The 21,973-nt window shown below is 48.9% G+C and overlaps 1 protein-coding gene across 2 annotated transcripts in view; it reads left to right on the top strand.

Moving 5' to 3' along the window:
* ERCC4 (ERCC excision repair 4, endonuclease catalytic subunit) overlaps positions 1–21,973 on the top strand; it is a 469,013-nt gene that overhangs the window by 175,720 nt on the left and 271,320 nt on the right. For both annotated transcript variants that reach the window (XM_069647829.1, XM_069647830.1), the window contains exon 6: positions 14,616–14,744. In XM_069647829.1, coding sequence (XP_069503930.1) covers positions 14,616–14,744 — 129 coding nt within the window. The remainder of the gene's footprint in view (positions 1–14,615; positions 14,745–21,973) is intronic.

Raw genomic sequence — 21,973 nt, 5'->3', positions numbered from 1 at the left:
TGATTGCTTTGGGTGCTGGATGTGGCGCGGCAGATCCACCTTCCGCAGCACTTCTTACTGGCATCTCCCTCCTTTAGCCACGGATCGCTGTTGGCTCGAAAGCACCCTGCTGGCCTGGGCTTCTGGTATTGTAGAGTGGGCCTCGGTTGCCCCACGGTTTGCCCAGAGGACTGGCCTTGCTTGGTTTCCTTGGGCATGCGTTGTTTTTGCCTTTTTGCAGGAGGATCATTCTGGCGCACTGACCGGTGGTGGGGTGTTGACCCTACTGCTTAGACGATTAGTAGCTTTTATCCCTGCTCCAGGTGCAGGTCAGTGAGGGCTGTTTCCTTCTCTCAGTTCTTGCCTGCTATAGAGGAGCTGTCCATCAGATCTTGCGCACTGTTTTGGCCCTGTGGTCTGGGCTGTTGCGCTGTTTAGAGGGATGCAGCATGTAGTGGAGCTCTCTTGAGCCCACTGTTGTTGTGCTGCCCCATGGTGCTCTTTGTCATCTGTTGCGCCTCTCGGCCCGGGTGCTGCATGTGGCGGTGTCTGTGGCCCGTTGCGCACTTGCCATGCAGCAGAGGCACAGAGTCGTGAGCTCACCCCCAGAGGCGCGGATGGGGCTGTGCGTTGTTGGAGGCCCTGTCCCAGTGAGTGCACACTCTGGGGCGCCTCCTCGGTCTGGCTATCCACATATATTACAGGGTTCGGATGTCGGGTCATGTTCTGCTCGTCCCTCTTTGTGGAATGTATGGTGGCGGGTGCCGTACCGCACGGTTGCCTGGGTGCCTTGCTGTACTACCCCACTCCCCCTATTGCTGTATCCACGGGGTGCTTTGTAACCCATGTCTCCTGGGGGCATGGTCTTAGATGGGCTTGCTCTTACCACAGATCTGAGGCCTTCCGGGGGGGACGTGGATCCCGGCGATGTTCGATGGTTTCTCCTTCCTGTTTCAACTTGGGATTCGACCTCCAGCTCGGCAACTGCTTCTTCTTTGCTTTCTGTCCTGTGTGGTTCTGGTGAGCAGGTTTAGCTGTTGTTCGCCGCCATTCCCTTCGCAGGTTCCAAGGACGACGAGGCTCAGTCAGCCATATCATCTGCACCCCCCTGGTGGTCTCTCCCAGCTAGAGAAAGGTGTAAACATGTACCTGTAGCGGAAAGGAACAGAGGTTGGTATTACCCCTTGTTTTCTGATTTCGAAGGACGGAGGATTGAGACCCATCTTGCACACGTTCCTCATGAAGGACAAGTACAAGATGGTTACCCTTTCTCAGATCCTTCAGGCTCTCCAACTCCAGGACTGGTTGGTATCACTGGACCTTCAGGGTGCTTACTATCATGTGCCAATCCATCTCAAGAACAGAAAGTGCCTGAGGTTCACGGTTGGCGGTTCTCATTATCAGGTCCAAATTCTGCCATTCGGGCTGACCTGCGCCCAAGGGTTTTTACCAAGTTGATGGCGGTAGTGGCAGCGAGGCTCACCTGGACGATTGGCTGATCAGGGCATGTTCTCCCAAACAGGCCCTGGAACATCTCCGGATAACCTGCCACTCTCTTCACAAACTGGACTTCTCCCTCAATCAGAAGAAGTCCCATATGAGGCCATTTCAAAGACTCCAATTCATTGCAGCAGTCCTGGACACTTCCTCAGGGAAAGCCTCGCTTCCCGAGGCGAGAGCTCAACGCATTGTGCAGATGGTAACAAAATTCCAAAATGCTCAGTATCTTGCTGCCTTCGATTTTCGGACGTTGGTTAGTTTCATGGCATCCTGCATTTTCCTGCTGCCAGAGGCCCGCTTGAGAATGAGATCCCTTCAATGGGCTCTCAGGACACAGTAGTCCCAATTATCAGGCAATATGTCGGACCAACTGCAAGTTCCGCGCACAGTTGCTCAGGACCTTCTGTGGTGGGCTTGCAAAGACAATTTTCTCAAGGAAGAATCTTTTTGGCAGCCATGGCCGGAGATAACGGTCATGACGAATGCCTCACTCGCGGGGTGGGGAGCCCACACCAATGATCTGACAATCAGCGGTCGTTGGGCTCCATCAGAGTCCAAACTGCACATCAACCTTTTGGAGCTGAGGCCAATCAGACTAGCACTGAAGGCCTTTCTGCCCTCTGTACGGGGAAAGAAGGTTCTGATAATGATGAACAATACAGTGGCCATGTACTACCTCAACAAGAGAGGATGTGTAGGGTCACTACCGCTGTGCATAGTCAATGCAGCTCTGGTTCTGGCCAATACAAGAAAGAATCTCTGTCGGCAGTACACCTAGCCGGAGAGCAGAACACACCGGCAGACGCTCTAATCAGGCAGAGCACAGTCTCCCATAAGTGGGAAATAGCTCAGGAAATCCATCAAGAAATCTTCACCCTTTGAGGAACCCCTCCAGTGGATCTGTTCCCGAACGGTCTCAACCGAAAAGGCGAACAGTACTGCTACAGGGAATTTCCCCCAAGGGGAGCTTTACGAGATGCGTTCGTGGTGGACTGGGAATTTCCACTCCTGTATGCGTTTCCTCCTGTCCCTGTCATTCCTCATGTGATCAGAAGGTTGAGAAAATTCGGGAAACACATGATCCTAATTGCCCCAGATTGGGCCAGGAGGACGTGGTACCCAGACCTTCTGGACATGTCCATCTGCCCTCCAATACATCTTCCACAAAGAGAGGATCTTCTCTCGCAAGAGGAAGGTTGAGTTCTCCATCCAGAGGTCAAGACACTCAGCCTTCACGCATGGTTTCTGAAAGGCTGATATACAAGTATTGGGACCTCCCAGATGACGTAATGGAGATTTTGCTTTCAGCCAGAAGGCCAGCAACTAAATCTTTGTACCGTTGCCGTTAGAATAAGTTCAGCAACTTGTGCAAGGATAAGAATGTAGATCCGTTTCAATGTGGCACACCCATGGTGCTCTCTTGTCTGTTACACTTAGCCAATCTGGAGACCCAGATTGTAACCATTAAACGCTACCTAGCTGCGCTTTTCATTTTCAAGCGCTCCTCAGAAGAGAATGCATATTTTACGATCCCTTTTGATTGTAAAATTTTTGAAGGGACTAACTAATGTATGCCCTCCAGTTCCATTCAATGTACCTGTTTGGGACCTAAATCTTGTATTAAAGTTTTTGACATGTATCCAATTTGAGCGTTTACATTCATGCCCTTAAGGCTCTTGACATTAAAGACTGTTTTGCTTATCACAATAACATCAGCCCGCAGGGTAAGCGAGTTGCAGGCTCTTTCTTGCAAGCCTCCTCATACCACTTTCTATAAAGATAGTCATTCTTAGGGTAAAACCTTCTTTTTTACCGAAGGTAGTCTCCGACTTCCATTTGTCACAAAGAATCACCTTGCCAACATTCTATCCACCTCCTCATTCAGGTAAAGAAGAGGAGAGACTACATAGACTAGACCCAAAAAGGGCTCGAAGTTTCTATATTTCAGAATGGCTAGATTTCGCCAGATTGATCAACTTTTTATTGGATATACTGGTTCCTAATAAGGCCTTGCGGTCCCCAAAGAAACAATATCCAGATGGATTATCTTGGCTATTGTTGAATGCTATAGACTAGCGATTAAGGACCTGCCGGAAGGCCTAAGGGCTCATTTTACAAGGGGCATGGAAACCTCTGCGGCTCTTCAAAGGGGTGTCCCAATAAATGATATATGTCCAGTGGCCACTTGGTCTTCTATCCATATATTTGTTAAACATTACTGCCCGGATTCTTCCTCCAGTCAGGGAGGACTCTTTGCAAAAGCCGTCCTCCATTCGGTCCATGATTCAATCTAAGTTAATTAGTACTCCCACCTCCAAATTGTTACTACTTTGGGAATCTATCATAAGTTGATTAATAAGTTGGAGGACACGATACATTTGAAGAACAAGTTACTTACCCCTGATAACGTTCTTTCGATTGGATGTTCCTCCCACGTATTCCTCATCGGCCCTCCCAGCCTACCCCACCCTACAATTTACGTGTTATCACACTATATGCTTTCTGAGAGCTTACGGTACTCTGGTACGCCTGGTAATTCCTCTGCAAAAGGGGAAAAGAAAACAGGACTGAAGCCAACGGGCGCTGCATGCGCTATTTATGCTGGTGATGACATTGACGGAGGCCATCGAGGGACATTGATGCGGCGACACTGCATACAGCGCCCTCTATCGAAAAAAGAGTTCTGAAGCAGCGAAGCTGGAGAGATATATTATCATAAAATGAGGACTACATGGGAGGAACATCTATTCGAAAGAACGTTACCAGGGGTAAGTAACTTGTTGTCTCCATTTAACTGGTTTATTTCGTATTTGCCTCATTGCTCATATCTGTTGTACTGCTTTTAATTTGTCTGGCGCTTTGGTGTAAAGCTCAGTATAAATACAAATACGCTCTTAGCAGGTTTTTCTACTTTCCCAGTCAGTATATTTTTGTCTTTTCGAAGCACTCTTTCACATCCACCTGCAAACATCTTGTGTATCCTGAGTCTCGCCTCCAGACCAGCCAATCCCTTCTGCAGTGCTTCTGTTCTGTCATGAAGTCGGTCACAACTCTCAAATTAGTTTTCAAGTCTTGTGTTGATGGCAATCCAACTTTGGATCATATAGTCCTGCAAGTGCTCCTGGGCTTGTTGAAGGGGCCAAGTACGGAGTTCTAAATGTATAAGCATGCCTCATAGTCTCCCTCCCATTTATTGCTCATTTGCCACGCCCAATCTTGTACAAATGTTGCTATATCCTGCTAAATGTTATTTATATATTTGCAGTTGTATATTGGCCAAGGATAATGCAAATGTTTTTTTTAAATATCTGCAGCAGCAAGGAAGAGGGGTTAACGCAGAAAGAGGGGGTGGGGGTGAGACTGCAGATCGGGGAGAAAGAGGGAGGATTGTAATACTGAAGTTAACTGAATGTGTATGTTCTATGGATTTCATCATTTAGAATCTGCACGTGTAGCAGATTTTAAATTAAGTTGGGGGTGGAGGGGGGAAATGCTGTATGCATACCAGCCGTATTATATTCATGTGGAAAGAAGAGCTCTGATATACCAGATTCTGTCCATTAATTTAAGCTAGTTTCCATTTCCCCGTTACAGTATCTCAATCACAACAGCGAATAGTTAGGTATCACTCTTCACAACTGTTCATATTGTGCCATGAGATAGGGTTTGATTTCACTTGCTATATAAATATCTAAAGTTGATGTTCAATGATCCACTTTCAGCAATTCTGAGATCCACAGGCAGATGCAAATCCAACTTAAAATGTCTGCTTTTCAAAATGGCTAATGCCTGCCCGCATTCAAGCCAGGTGGTTGCACATGTCTCAGGCTATGGACCTGCTCCAGCTTGTATGCTAGTTGGCTGAGCATGCCTACCCTTCTGCAGTCTCTTCTATGTCTGCTCCACCACACTGGCCTTGTGGCCCGGTCTACTGCACTTTACTTTAGGCCAGGTTTGCCTCAAAGATGCTGAAAATAATTACAAATTGGTCGAGAAAGAGCGGAGCACCGCGAAAGGTGAAAAGAAACATTGTAAACAAGGCAATGTATCCATTATGGGGACACTAGACAATAATTGGATCAGCATATTACCAACTAAGTCATTGGTTCCTTCAGGGTCTAAATCGAACATGGATATTGTAGATATTGACACAAGCGATACAGTAATGAGTGTTGCATCCATGGTGAGGACAATTTGGGGAATGCTGCTACCTGGGCTCTCTCCAATGCCTTGAGTTTGAAGCAGGATGGGGTTGTAACTGGTGATAAACCGCCGGAAGCGGCTCTGTTGCGAGTGACAATATTATCATGATCGCGGAGCTGTTTGCTACTGCGTTCAGTCCGTACATTACTCACAGGAAATCCTTAGACTATTGCACATGTTTCCACAACTGGGGGTGGTAACTACTAAGGACATGGCTAGGGTGGTTCTAACTGACTTCAACTAGAACCCCAATTGGTTGAGCCTCCACTTTTACAAGAAAATGTCTGCAGAGTTTGTTCTTGGCTGCACATTTTCTGAAGATGGGATACCTTTTTGAATGTGGTCCTCCATACGCCACACATTTGGAGGGATGGCCCTTAACCAAAGTTTAGATAGATGAGGGTGGGAACAGAACCTTGGAGAATCATGTTGGTCTCACTGGCCCTACACAATGTGTCTCTTTGGAGACCACTTACAACCAGTAATTTAAGTAAATGTTCAATACCTAGGACCTGTGATGAAGGTGATCTTTCTATAATATGCTGGAATACAAAGGGGCACTCCCATTTTGTGAAAAATGCTAAGGGTTTAGCCAATATATTTGCCTGTGATATTTCTTTCTTGCAGTAAACGTTGTTGGTTACTAGATGTGTTCTAGATGGCTACGTGTGCATATCTAGGGAAGCAATCAAGGGTCCTTTGGGTAGACCACGTGGGGCTTGATCATTGGAGTGAGAAACTCTTTGCATATGTCTGAATATCATATTGGTGACTCTCAGAATGTTCTAGCGGCCCACCTTCTAGGCAGAGGCCCCACGGATACTGACCAAGTGTTGTTGATTAACATCTATGATCCCCCTGGGGGAGTCAGTGCAGGAGCTATTGTGACCTTTCTGTTTGGGGTACTTACTGAATGGTATTAGAATTACCATGGGGGAAGTGATCATAGGTGGGGATTTGAATACGTATTGTAAGCCAATGTCTGTAGGGTAGGCAGTGCCTTAGGCCTCTCAGCTTCTAGTTCCAGTTGGTCATATGTTGTAATAAAAATAGGGTTTAAGGTGGAATAGTTTCTTGAAAGCATATGACCTAAACTACCTTAACCCTGTTGGAGGCAAGAATGAGGACGAACATTATACTTGGTCAAATGGCACTTCTGCTAGCCAAGTGGACTATATATTCGTGGCTAGTTGTTAGTCACTCCAGGTGCAGGATTTTTGTATGTCTTCCGCTGTACTTGATCACAAAATACTCCAGCTAGAAGTTGACATAGGGATTGCTACTAGTAAACAATTGGAAGGGTATTATGAATTAAACATCCAGGGTTATGTGGAAGGAGGAAAATGTGGGCACCTTAAATCAGAGATTACTCACTGATCAGAGTTTAGGGCTTGCTCTATATCGGATGTAGAAAAGATAGTGGGACAATTATCTCACTTGTGAGGTTGGCATCATGTAAGGAGACACAGACGAGAGATTCAATGTAACAGAAATGCTTTTATTAATTTAAATGTCAGGATGGTGTAAGGCCTAACTTGCCCTATGCTAAGGTGAGATTTCCCTATCTAAAGAAAATAAGGATAGTCTGCGTCAGTAAGTTAAGTTAAATTTTAAAGTCGGTCTGTGTCCAAAACCTATACTTGCCCTCACAACTAACATCAAAACAATGTGTAGGGATGTCAACCATAAATTAAACAGTATTCCAAAAGTAAAGTTCTGAGCTATTTAAATATCAACAAGTTCACAATGTTCAGGTTACCTTCTCTTGGATTTAAGGTAATATAGTTCCACACTTTTTTAAATGTCGGGATTCCCGTCCCCAGTTCAATACAGTTTCATGGCAGCAACTCTCAGGGTTCCCTTCCCCAAGTTCAATATCAAAGTTATCATAAACAGAAGTATCTTGAAGCTTCGTTTTTAAGCTAAGTTCCAACAATTCTGCACAGCTCAGGGTTCTGTTCCCCAAGCTTTATGTGCACCAATAGTAGTTTTCCTTTTGACACAATAGTAGGTTTCCTTGTCAACATATATGGGTTCTCTGATCTTAGCGCAGTTGTCAGACCACACAATCCACCAATCAAAGATTGCGCAACCAGGAACCTTTTTTTAATTCTCCTTTTAGCAGTTCGATATTCAGCAAACGAATTGTTTCTCAACGGCATCTCCAAAAACAAAGTTTCTGAGATTTGACTTCTACTCTGCAGTCCAAGTCCTTCATTCGATTAAGCTTTCTATTTTCGTGATAGCATGATTCAACATTAGCAGGTTTGATATTTGTGTTCAGTTTGTTGTTCCATATTGGCAAATTTGCTGCTTTTCACGCCACTTGCCATTCATTCATATAACTTCATATTTCCATTTGTAACCTATGTATTCCCTCAGCGCTGTTTACTACTTTCGCAGCCCACCCGAAGCAGAGTAACTTCCATAGGACTCCCCGTTTGTAGGAGTCTTCCTTCGGCGGTCCTTGCTGCTTTCCTCCTGGCCTCTGGCTGCAGCTTTGGATTCCGCGAGCCCCGCTCACGTGGGGACAAGGGGCTTGGCTGGCGTAGGCAGCTTCAATAGCTCTGTGAGGCGTCCTCTTTGCTCGTGCCACGCCGCAGCTCCTTTGGCTCCCACTTCACATCAGAGGCTTCCCTTTACACATCAGAGGCTTCCTTTGGTTTGGGGATGTCTGCTGGCATCCCGTCTTGTCCCACCATGGCTGCCTCCAGATTCACAGGGTTTTATGTTGATCTGTCCAAGTTCCCCAGGTGTCTCTCCTTCACCACTTTATGGCTTCACCTTTTTATACACCTGTGGTACTTCAATAGGCTACAGGTGTATTCCATTATTCTCCAGCATGGGGTCTGGCATAGATTCACATGCTCATGAATATTCCCTGTTGCCAGACTGGGAATCCTCGGTAAAAGAAAAAAGTTTCACTTTCACTTAAAAACTGTATTTCTCCTCTAAACCAATCACTGTCCTCTGGGTCATACTGCCCCCATCCAATGACTGTCCTCTCCCTAAGCCCCTCCTCTGGCAGCTGTCTTTAGATTTTTATTGCACGCTTCAGTGTTAGGAGTCCTTGAGTTTGCTCTCCAAGCTATTTGTATGTCTGTGCTTTTGATAGGAAAGAGTTACATTTTTGTTTCAAAGAAGCCTTTGTGTTCTTTTCTTCATTTGCCGACAGCAGGGACCCGTTGTCTGTGAAGTTCCGTGCCCCTCAAGGGCAAAGATCGTCGAAGTTTCTACAAGGCCTTTGGGCCTACTTTCCGCCCTCCGACCATGAGGGAGGAGGAGGAGGAGGAGGGAAGGTCCCGCTTCAGGCCCTGCACCAAATGCGTGCTACAGAACATGGCTGTGGAGGATAAGCACCTGCAATGCCTGTCGGCACCCGGACCACAAGGAGGTAGAGTGTGAGATATGCCTCAGTTTCGTCAAGAAGTCGAGGGACAGGCTGAGTAGGCTGGTGGCAGGGCTTAACGCCAAGGCCTCTGACCCTTGCTCCGAGCAGGATCATGCCTCACCCAGGGCCGGCCAGTCCGAGGAGTGGTGTTCTAAGTCCTTTGAGGGCGCCTCATCAGTGGGGGCCCAAGATCAAGCCAAGAGCCACAAGTCCGAGTCCACCGGGTTCGCTGCGGAAGTGGGTCCCAAAGTGGATAGGGCGCAATCAACCTCCTCCTCCGCAATCGAGCTCCTCTTTGAAGAGGAAGTCATCTACCCTGGCTAAACTACGTGAGAAATCTGAAAAGCCGTGGACGGAGGAGAAGGCTGTGAACAGTCTAGGCAGGCTCAATCAGCACAGACTTAAGACCTACCTCGGCGTGAGTCCGTCGATGACTGCTACTGCCATGACAGCTAAGGGCGCTGATCCTGCAAGTGTAGCTCCCACGGCTCAGAAGGTGTCTCTACCCCCAAGGCGCGACAACGCTGCAGTGACTTTGGCAAAGTCTGTAGGCACGCCAGAAGGGGTAATAAAGGGCTCGGGCCCCGGTTCAAGACCCTCGGGGCGGGGGGTGTTGGGTCGCGGAAGGGGGCCGAGGAGCACCCGAAACAGCCCTCCCAGGCCGTCGCTCAAACTATGGAGATATCGTCCACAGACGATGAAGACCAGGATTCCCTACATACAGTCCATGAGGACGTTAAAGAGGACAACCGCGCAGGGCCTAGTTTTCCTGTTCTGCCTTCTCAGCCGAGGGACATTTCCTTGGATATTCTGGCGACTCTACACACCTTGATGTCACAGATCCAGATGAGGATGCCTCAGACTCCGGTACTTGTGGTGCCCAGGGCCCTGATCAATCTCCAACGATGAAGAGGAAGTGTCATCTGACACTCCCAATTCAACCTCTGCTACCACGTCGGGTCTCTTCTCCCCAGCGGACCCTGGCACGGGGACCGGGATGGATAAGGCCATGACGACGGATGACGAGGATATCGTCGCACCGGACAATGACTGTCCACATTTGGATGCTCCACATAGGGTGTCCCCACCGGATGAGGTGGGACCGTTCCACTCCATGATCTCCAGAGCCTCCGAGCTATTCCAGCTGGTGCCCAAGAAAACCCAGAAGGGCTTCTTGCACCAGAGGCGTGAAGCCAAGAGGACGACTATCATGGCAGTTCCCCTTCTGGATGATATTTGGGATGAGGGCCTGGACCTCGTGAAGAACGCTTGCACGGCTCCAGCCAAACAGGATAGGCTGCATAAGAAATATAGGGAGCTGGACTCTGCACCCAAGTGCCTGAGGTCACAGCCATCGCTGGATTCTGTGATATTGGCGGCCGTGAGGAAACGGTCGGCCAACCCATCCTTGTCTTCTTCGGTCTCTCCGGACAACAATGGGAAAAGGATGGGCACCATGGGAAAGAAGGTGATTTACACTGTGGCGTACACTATTAAGGCGGACATCACACTGGCGATCCTGGCCTGCTATGACAGGGAGTTGTGGTACAAGCTGGGGCTGATTCTGGAGTTCCTCCCTGACGATAAGATGGAGGCAATCGCTCTCTTCCAGGAAGGGGAAGTGGCGTCTGATCACACCATCACAGTGGCATTGGACAACGCCGACACAGGGTTCTGACAAATGGGGAACCGTGTCTGCCTTCGTCGCCAAGGTTGGATGAAAGCCCTGAATTTCTTCCAGGAGGCCCAGGTGAAGATGATGGACATGACCTTCGATGGAGAGGATCTGTTTGGGAAAGTCATTGACGAGTCCCTCCAGGCCATCAAAGCGGATACAGAGACGGCCCGTTCTTGGGCACTTTCGAGCTGTACCGCTCTTCTTTTTGCTCTTCCAGGGCAAAGTCGAGCAAGTCTTCCAAAAGTTTCTCTACTTCATACCAACAGCCTTTCAGATCCACAATGCAGGAAGCCTACAGAGGCCGTTCCCAGGCCTACGGTAGCGGAGGACCGCGTCATCATCGCCCGCAGGACAGGACGCCGGTGCCGAAGCAAGCCTGAACCGACGGGACACCCTGGTGGGAGGCCGGCTGACTAAGTTTGTCAGCGAGTGGAGAAAGACCACCACCGACAGATGGGTGCTGGGCGCTCTCGCCCAAGGAGACACCCTGGAGTTTCAACACAGGTGTCCCCGGGTCCCTCTGGTTGCCCGTTGGGAGCAGCACATCCCTCAGCTCCTGGAAGAGGTACAGGCCATGCTGAGAAAAGTGGTGATAGAGCGAGTTCTCCAATGGCTACGGGGGCCCCGGAGTCTATTCCAGATACTTTCTGGTCAGAAAGACGACAGGGGGCTGAAGGCCCATCCTAGACCTACAACGTCTGAACAAATACCTAAAGTCCCAAAACTTGAGGATGGCCACGTTGCAACACGTGCTCGGCCAACTTGAAAAAGGAGACTTCTTAGTGTTGTTGGACCTGGAGCACGCCTACTTCCACGTCCCCATTCACAAGAAATACCAGAGGATTTTAAGTTTTGTGGTGCAGGGACAGCACTACCAGTTCAAGGCTCTACGTTTTTGGTTTGAAGTCGGCCCCCAGAGTGTTCACGAAATGCCTGGCACCAGTGACAGCCCATCTACGTCTACAGGGCATACATGTGTACCCATACCTGGATGACTGGCAAATTTGCGCCCACTCGCGGGAACTGGCCGACGGACACACACAGTCAACCGTCCAGCTGCTAACGGATCTGGGATTCTCCATCAACTATCCAAAGTCCTGCTTAACGCCATCACAGAATGCGTTCTTCCTAGGCGCCAGACTCAATATGGTGTCTTGGCTGGCTTCGCACTCGGAGGAGAGGATAGCAGCCATTCAAGGGAAGGTGCAACGGCTGTCGTTAACGGAGACTGCCACAATGCGGCCCATCAAGTCACTGCTTGGCATGATTTCGTCTTGCATCTACCTCGTCCAAGCCTGCAGGTTGCAAATGCGACCCCTTCAGGATTTCCTGGATGCCCACTGGATACAGGTGTTCGGAAGCTTCACGGACAAGATCTCTCAATGACGAGTTCCGTAGGGCGATAGGATGGTGGGGCATCTGCTCCAACATCGCACAGGGCACAGGATTTCAAAGCCAGCCATACGAGGGGACGGTCACCACAGACGCCTCCCTAGAGGGTGGGGGAGCGCACACTGGATGTCTGCACACCAGAGGCCTGTGGCTACCGGAGGAGAAGGATCTTCATATCAACATCCTGGAGCTACGGACAGTGTTCTGGTCCCTCAAGTTGTTCCTACCGTCTCTGAAAGGCAAGGTGGTGAGGACCTTAATGGACAACACCACACCATGTTCTACATCCGGAAGCAGGGGCTCACTCTATCTCTGGCACTCTCCAAGGAAGCGCAGGACTTGTGGCGCTGGGCCGTTGGACAGGGGATTTTCCTCCTCCCTCTCCACCTGGTGGGAGTCAAGAACACCATTACAGACTCCCTCAGCAGGGAACGGAGCTCCTGACACGAGTGGGAGCTTTGTCAGGATCAGGTGGACTGCCTATTCGTCAAATGGGGTAGGCCCCAAACTCCAAGTGCCAGACGTTTTCCAGCAGATTCCACCAGCCGAGGAGCCCGGGGGATGCTCTCCTTCCCATCGGAAGGGCTGTTCCTGTATGCGTTCCCTCTCCTGCTACGAGTCATCAACACACTCTGGACAGTGTCCATGCAAAATTATACTCCTCGTCCTGGCATGGCTGAGGCAGATATGGTATCCGGACCTTCTCAGCCTGTCGGCGTCGCCTCCAGTCAAGCTGCCAGTGGTTCTGGATCTTCTCACCAGAGAAGGAGGCACAATCCTTCATCACAGCCCAGGGTCATTGAACCTAAGGGCTTGACTCCTGCAGCCCTAGGGTTCGGAGGATATGGTTTGCCTGCAGACTGCAGGGAGGTCCTCGCCAAGGCCAGGGCGTCGTCGACTTTGAAGTGCTACAGTCACAAGTGGAAGCGTTTCGCTATGTGGTGCTGGCCTCGGAAGATTACCCCTCTGAGGGTCATGGCCCGGCAGATCCTCCCATACTTGCTATCCTTGGCCAAGGCCGGACTGGCACACGCCTCTATCAAGGTAAATCTGTCGGCGATATGCCGCTACACAAGGTCTCCAGGAAGATCTTCACTTTGGTCCCAACGACTCGTCAAGGAATTTCTAAAGGGACTTTTCCTGGCGTGGGAACTTAATGTGGTTCTGACGAGTTTCATGGGGGGGCCCCTTTCAAGCCTATACATCATGCCCCTCTCAAGGAAAACATCTTTCCTTGTGGCCATCACCTCTGCCAGAAGGGTAGGTGAGATCCTGGCCCTACCCTGCAAGCAAACCATGCCCGATTTTCCACGAATCGAGGGTGGTTCTGCGTACGCGCCCCTCTTTCATTCCGAAGGTTCAGTCGGAATTCCACCTCAACGAGCCTTTAGTGTTACCTGTTTTTTCCCGAAACCTTTGTCACCAGCAGAAAGGACCTTGCCTTCGTTGGACGTTGCTCGTGCCCTGAAGTTCTACATGACACGCAGAAAGATTTGCGGAAGATTTCTCAACTGTTGTGAACTTTGGTCCTGTGAACCATGGGAAAGCCCTGTCCAAGGCTTCCATTTCAAGGTGGTTCTCCGGCTGCATCACACACTGTTGGCGAACCCGGCCATTCCGGAGCCCACTCCACCAGAGTGATTGCTGCGACGACAGCATACTTGTCTGGTGTGCCCCTGCTGGACATCTGCAGTGCTGCGACGTGGAGGTCCATGCACACCTTCATGAAGTTCTACTGCGTCGACAGATATTCCACGGAGTAGTCCGAGTTGGCCAAGCAGTGCTACGCAACCTGTTCGCTTGAGGTGAGACTGTTCTGGAAGTAAGTATTAATTGCTTCTGTTGAGCCTTGCAACATCCGGTCGTTGTGTAATGTTGTACTGCTATTTATTCGTTATTCATGAGCATGTGAATTCATGCCAGACGCTATGCTGGAGAAGGTTTAAGTTACTTATCTGTAACTATTGTTCTCCAGCATGGGTTTGGCATGAATTCACATGCAAACCCTCCCTCTGTCCCCTCTGTGTCTCTTCTTGGTCATACTGCCACTTTACGTGCTTACCAAATCTGAAGATGACTGCCAGAGGAGGGGCTTATGGAGAGGACTGTCATTGGATGGGGGTAATATGACCCAGAGGACAGTGATTGGTTTAGAGGAGAAATACAGTTTTTAAGTGAAAGTGAAACAGTTTTTTCTTTTACTGAGGACTCCCAGACTCATGCTGGAGAACAATAGTTACAGGTAAGTAACTTAAACCTTCAATTCTGCCTGACTCTGATTAAGAGGATATGTCTGACCTTCATACTTTGCAGGTATCTTCTTTGTCCCAGTACCTAAGTGGTGAAAGTGAATGGTGTTCATTACTCTCAGCTGCCTCGTTCTTGTCTCAGTACTGTCAGGTGTCCCAAGAGGATTTTAGGATCAATGTAGCTTGCAGTAGCAATGTTTTATATATGTGTCTTAACTTGCAGGTTGGCTTTTTCTCGACTCAAGCACTTCAATGTTTGTCCACGCTCGAGCCAGAGTTTACCACATTCCTGATGCAAGTAAGAATAAAACAGCAAATGCAGTTCTAAAGGAAGAAGCCAAGGATAAACAAGGTATGCTGGTTGCCAATGTGCACCTTTCCAATGCCATGGTGTCAGATTTGTTTTCCTAGTCTTGGATATTGGAATTGTTGGTAGCATATTTTTGAGTATTCTAGGTTCATTTGTTTTTTGGATTTCAAGTGTGGATTTCTCTATTAGCTACTGCTGCATGTTTTAACAGGATGACCCAAAGGTGTAAATGAAGATCGGTATTTGTATGTATCTAGTGGAGCATATCAAAATCTTCTGTCTGATCGCTCCTCCTTATGTTTTTGATGGTAAAGAATTGAAGAGGCGAGGGTCATAACTAGTCCTGTATCAATGTGCTAAATGTATGATTAGGGCTTATCCTTGGTGTTACTCCATCCTGATGTGCCTGGTGAGGAATGGGGTTCAGAGGTTTGTGTTCCTTTTGGTCCAAGGCAGATCACAAGAGGCGAGTTTCCCACACTTTCCACCGTAAGTGGAAGGAGCATCACCCAAACATTTTAATATCTCAACCGAACAGATGGCAAGTGGTGTATTAGTGAATGGCCAAATCTGTCTGGAAGGTGTGCAAGGCTGGAAGGCAGTGGAGTGAGAGATTTGTGGGTGCAGACCTGCAATGCTGTGTGAACCATGTAAAGTGTCATAAATTGTGAACTTTGCTGGCGCCTCCCCCTGGAACAGCCTCCCTGCCACCCTCTGTCTTGAGCCTGATAGTCTTAAGTTCCGGAAACTCCTCAATACCTTCCTCTTCTCCTGTCCGTCTCTCTCCCCCTGCTAACCTAGCTCTCTGCTATTCCCTCTCCCCCTCCTTTCCATACAGCTCACTGACTGGCCGCCTTGTGTACCCCAGAGACTCACAGGTACCAGGCACCCCTGCCAGTCCTCCTACACTTGCCTCAGGGCCCTACACCCCATCCAACCACCCACCCACTCACTGCACTTGCAATAAATCCTGAGAGCTTCTCTCTCTGCACTTCCCCAGACTCGACCGACTGGGTGCACTTGGTCCCCTGCCCCTCCTTTGTCCTGCCTGCACTGCAGCTCTGCCTGTAGATCGTTCTGTCCTTCCTTGTCTCACCCCTTAATGTGCACTTGAAAAAACAACAGAATCACTGTCGGCCTATTTGTTGTATCTTAACTGTTAAATGTACCATATTCACTTAATCTACCTGTGCAGACCGTTATTGCTTCAGAAATTCAAGGGCTCTGAGCGACTGTTGTTTTTTCCCTGTGTTCCCACCCTCCTTGAGCGCCTTGATACACTTGCCTGTGTATAGGCGCTTTATAAATAAATAGCATACCATACCTCGCTCCCAGTTACGCGTTTGCAGCCGGACCATTGCTGGTCGCCAGATTGTGGTATAAGTCGCCTTCCTGACTGTTAGGTTAGATTTTCATTTTTATGCCGAATCACCCTCACCTGTGAGACCCTCCAACACTTTTTGCTGGACTTGTGGATTATTTGTTTATGCTCCTGAGTGAGTGGGAATCTTTTTCCCCCACTCACCCTTTCTTTTGCTCCTTTTTTAAAAAATATATTTTTTTTTAATGGGTGTCCTTTTTATGAATCTCCATACTTTACTTTTGGAATTATACTTTCCTATAACTTTTTGGGCATCTGCATTTTCTTATTGCAGAACACACTTTCTGTGCAGTGTTGCTGGGGTGCTCCTTGGGCTCCCCTTTTATTTTCCTTTTGGTTCCTTGTGTGAACTACTGTTCCCAAGGGTAGAAGTATACGTTTTTATCCTTTCTACAATCCCTATAGTGAGATCAGCGCACCACATCTTATGTGCTGAGAAGATGCATAGTATCCCATGTATCACTGTTGCTGTAACTTTTCTGTTAGTTACTTACCTTGCAGAACGCATGTTCTCAAGGGTAGAGAGAGATAATGTTATTCTCTCTACATTTTATATTGCAAGTCCAGTGCACCCCACCGTATGTGGAGTGCTGGGGGGTTACTCTGTAAAGAACGGTATTGGAGAACACAGTTCCAGGAAAGAAAAAAACAGTCATCTTGCAAGTTACATAAACAACACACAGGCAGACTGTCCCGAAAATGAAGATCACCTTGTCCCTATCCCAATGGATCTCCCCCTAGGAGACGGATTGTGCACCGCCTATCTAAAAGGGATAGCAGAAAGGAATCTCCCTAGCCAACAATCGATCAATAATAATCAGATGTAGGTCATCAGAGTCCCAATTAAAGACAACAAGCCATTCAACTGTTTTAATCACCAGTTTCAAAAGGTAATCCTTACCACTCAAACCTAGCTCTGATAATAGTAAAAAAAACGTTGCTGCTCCACAGTCAGAGCGACAAAACCCGAGAAGCTGATGCAGCTATCTCTTCGACCCCTCGGACTCCAAGGTCCGGGTTCAAGACTTGCCGGGACTCCAAGTCAAGATGTCGTTGACCGATCCGCACCCTATTTGTGTATGGTGTCTGGGTGAGTCGCACGACACTGATGACTGCTCAAAACGCCAGTCTCTAACCGCCAAAGCCTTGCATGAAAGGAAGTGGAAGCTCAAAGTAGGTAGGGGGCCCTCGAAGTCCCGTAAGTCTGGATCAAAGTCTAGGGTTTCCACCGACGACTCGAGGGGCGACTCTCCGCGTTGGGAGGAGGCTCGAGGTTCTTGGTCCTGGAGTGGTTCCCGCCATACCTGGTCCTTGCGGCACTCTAGGAAGCGCCGGCACCGGTCGCCTTCCCCGTTGTCCTCGGAGGATGGCGCTGTGCGTGGTAGCCTGTCCCACAAAGTCCACGACTCCGTAGGAGTGGGCGGTTTTTAAAGAGCAAATGATGGCGATTTTCCAGTTGCAAGGCACGGTTCCTGTCGTGCCTTCTCACGAAGCCGGCAGTGGACGCTCTCGAACCGCAGCTCGCACGCCTTCAGGCTCAGGCTCGTGCCGCGACTCGCACAGGGAGCCCTCGAGGTCCCGTGTGGACAAGAGCAGTCGCAAGAGACATGCGTCCAGGTCACCTCCCCAGAAGAGGGCTCATCACATTCTGCAGATGGGTGGACAAGTTTCAACGTGCCCAGAGTCTCCCGGCTTTCGAATTCTTAAGGTTGCTCGGTCTCATGGCGTCCTCCATTCTTCTGGTGCCAGAGGCCAGACTGCAGATGAGATCTCTGCAGTGGGCTCTCAAGATGCAGTGGACGCAGTTCGCCGGCAAGATGTCGAATCTCATTCATGTTCCGCTCTCGGTCGCCCGGGATCTTCTATGGTGAGCCGATGAAGGAAATCTGATGAAGGGGGAACCGTTTTGGCAACCATGGCCGGAGGTGACGATCGTGACGGATACCTCCCTCACAGGATGGGCCGCTCATGCCAACGAGTTGACGGTTGTTGGTCTCTGTCGGAGTCCAGACTCCACATCAATCTGTTAGAGCTGAGAGCCATCAGGCTGGCCCTGAAGGCTTTTCTGTAGTCTGTGCAGGGGAAGACTGTCCTGATTACCTCAACAAAAAGGGGCGTGGCAGGGTCACTCCCATTGTGCAGGGAGGCGATTCAGCTCTGGTTCTGGGCCATCCAACAGGAAATCTCGATCTCGGCAGTTCACCTGGCCGGAGACAAACGTGGCGGCGGTCGCTCTGAGCAGGCAGAGCACGGTCTCTCATGAGTGGGAGTTGGCTCAGGAAGTCCTTTTGGAAATCTTCGCCCTTTGGGGAACCCCTCAGGTAGATCTCTTCGCCACCAGTGTCAACCAGAAGTGCGAGAGGTTCTGCTTGCGGGAATTTCCCCCAAGAGGAGCCTTGGGGGACGCATTCATAATGGAGTGGTCATTCCCACTGCTGTACGCGTTACCCTGTCATTCCTCACCTGTTGCAGAGGTTACGGAGGTTCGGTTCCCGAATGATCCTCATTGCTCCGGATTGGGTCTGGAGAGCGTGGTACCCGGACCTTCTCGACATGTCCATCTGCCCTCCACACCGTCTTCCCTACCGAGACGATCTGCTCTTACGGGAGGGGTAAGGGGGAGTCAAGTTCTCCATCCAGAGGTCGGGTCTCTCCACCTTCATGTTTGGTATCTGAAAGGTTGAGATACAAGGATTGGGACCTCCCGGATGACATGATGGAGGTGTTGCTTTTGGCCAGGCAGCCCACAACAAAATCCCTGTACCGTTGTTGTTGGCGGAAGTTCTGCGACTAGTGCAGGGGACAGAATGTGGATCCTTTCCAATGTTCCATTCCGATGGTGTTGTCCTTTCTGCTTTCTTTAGCCCACAAGGGCCTTCAAGTGGTTACCATTAAGGGTTACTTGGCGGCGCTGTCCATATTTAAGCACTCGTCTGAGGAGTGTTCTTACTTTAGATTCCTTTGATTTCACAGTTTCTGAAAGGACTGTCTAATGTGTTTCCACCGTCCCCTTTCCAGGTGGCGTGCTGGGATTTGAATTTGGTTTTAAAGTTTCTGATGGGAGCTCCATTTGAGCCCTTACACTCTTGTCCGCTGAGACTGTTGTCTTTTAAAACTGTGTTTTTAGTTGCGGTTACTGCCGCTCGCAGAGTGAGTGAATTGCAGGCACTTTCTGCCAAGCCACCCTTTACTGTTTTCCATAAGGACAGGGTTGTCCTGCGGGTGTGACCTTCTTTTCTTACGAAGGTTGTATCCGAATTTCATTTGAGCCAGATGGTGATTCTTCCAGCATTTTATCCTCCTCCGCATCCTAGTAAGGAAGAGGAGAGGCTCCATAGGTTGGATCCTAGGAGAGCTTTGAGCTTTTATTTTTCACGCATGTCCCGGGTCAGAGTGGCTGATCAGCTCTTTGTTGGTTATGCTGGACACCGCTTGGGGCAGGCTGTTTCCAAACAGACCTTGTCCAGATGGATTATCCTAGCTATCACTGAGTGCTACCGTTTGGCGGGGAAGGACCCTCCGGTTGGTTTACGGGCTCACTCCCCTACGGGTGTGGCTGCCTCCACTGCTTTACAAGGGGGTGTTGCTATTCGGAATATTTGTGAAGCAGCCACATGGGCTTCTGTCCATACTTTCGTTAAATACTATTCCCTGGATTCCATCCATGGGCAGGATTTGGCCTTTGGTAAGGCGGCCGTCTTTGCCCATTTGATTGGGTATTCTAAATTCTTTCCGTCCTCCATAGTTTGGTACTGCTTTGGGAGTCTGTCATAGATGTGGAATACGTCGGAGGACACAATCCCTTTGAAAAACAAGTTACTTGCCAAACTGGTAACGTTCTTTCGATGGGATGTTCCTCCGACTTATTCCACATCGGCCTCCCAGCCTGCCCCGCTTGAGAATTTCCTCTGTGATTGCAGCTTCCGTTTCCGCAAGGCTGTAGGCAGTTATACTGGCACGAGACTGGTGTCGCACGTTCTGGGAGAAAAAACTAAACTGAGGCAACTGGTGCTGTGCGTCCTATTTATAACATCCGGTGATGTCGACCCTCGATGGAGGCCCTCGAGGGACATTGTATCAACGCCATTGACGCAAGACGCCCTCTACTGAAAAGTTTTCTAAGTGCACAGCTGTGGACATTACATGTCATAGATGTGGAATACGTCGGAGAAACATCCCATCGAAAGAACGTTACCTGTTTGGGTAAGTAACTTGTTCATCTCTGAAATAGAATAAGTTACAAAGTTCTTACCTAGCCAGGCATGGTGTAGGGCTGCTGGTGGAGGAGCACCTTAGTTTAAAATGAGGCAGACAACACGGGTCTCTTAGCCCAAGGATGATGAAACAGCTGCTGAGGGCTAACGGGACATGTTAATCGGCAGCAAACTGTGCAGAAGAACGGGACTGTTAAGGACTCCCTCTGCGAAATCGCAACCGGCTGAAGGACAAAGGAAACATGGCGTTCAATTGAAGAGCCGTGGCGTTGGAGGCGTCAATTGTAGTGTGGGCAACCTGCAGCACCCGCCCTGCCAGGACAGACTCCCTACAGCAGAGAACAGCAGAAACACCACAATGGTATCACAAGGACGGCTCAGCATTTGACTCTGTGACCCACCAACCTCTTTGGAGTTGAACTTTTACAATGATTCAAAGAGCCAAATCAAACAACAAAGTGGGAGAAATTGTAAATAATAAAATATACCCTGAAAGCTGAATGAACTGCAACTATCACTCAAGATACTTTTGTACAAAGACCAATCCTATGAAGAGGGCGTACGTGTTTTGCAGAACTCTATGAAGACTGAAAATACTATTGCCAACAAAGAAAAAATTGTCCCCTTTCCCATTGTACAGATTATCAATTGCCCTCCTTACATTGGTGAGGGCATCAACTGGTTCCCCACTTCTTCCTGTATGTTCAGCTCATGTTGTCTGAAAAAGGTTCGGAGTCGCACTTTTTGTAGGAATGTTCTGATTTCCATCTCCAAGTCGTACCAGTCTGTTTGTTTGACCGGTACGAATGTGAGCCCTTTGTTCAGAATGCTTTTCTGTTCTGTAGTGAGTTCTATATTGGCCAGATTGAATATGGAAGTGGTCGAGGTCTCGTCTTGGGAGGCCCGAAAAGTTTACCCCTCTGCATCGATTCCTCTTGGGTCTTGCTGATGTTGAACCCGTTGAGGAGCCTGGGGATCCTCCCGAGTTGGTGGGGACGTAGGTCTCGGCGATGTAGGGATACACAACTTCTAGTTGGAAGTCCTTGATGTCCTTCTGGCGTTTCTTTGTTTTCCTATTTAGAGTTGCGATTTTGAAATCCTCAAACTGTTTCTGGAGGTCAATTGGTATATTTTTTGTCTCTGCTACTGTGGTGTCCTCTCAGAATTTTTTCTTTCTGTGTCCAATTCTAGTTGCATTAAATTGCTCTTCCGTTGTGCTGTGGTAATGGTCAAAACCATCAGGTCCCGGCTGCATTTTGTGGCAATGCAACTGAAATTCGTTAGATACTCTTTGTCGTCTAGGAATAGGCAAGGAGTATTTCTTACAACCAATCCAGTGGGTATGATGCTGGCCTTTAAATATTCACGCAGAAAATGAGCATGTAGTTCAGTACGGAATGTTCACTTTTTCAGGCGTAAGACCTGTGTTGTTAGAGTTTAGTGGGGGATTGTTGTCTGCTATGTCAAAGAAGGAAGGTCCAGATATAGTGTCCTGGATCTGTTCGGAGAAGCTTAGTGTCTAATACTATTGCAACATTGAAAGTGAGTCCTGGGAGGGGAACCCAGAGTCATGGTTGAAAGTCTTATCAAACTGAATTTAAGACAATCCTGAGACTTATTGTTTGAACTGTTTATTCTTGGGGGGTGGGGCGAGCTGAAAAGGTTCTGGGAACTAG

Source organism: Ambystoma mexicanum, chromosome 2q (genome assembly GCF_040938575.1).
Source record: "Ambystoma mexicanum isolate Mex_15411 chromosome 2q, UKY_AmexF1_1, whole genome shotgun sequence".
NCBI lineage: Eukaryota > Metazoa > Chordata > Amphibia > Caudata > Ambystomatidae > Ambystoma > Ambystoma mexicanum.
Note: the sequence above shows the minus strand (reverse complement) of the source record. Positions and strands in the feature narration are given on the sequence as shown.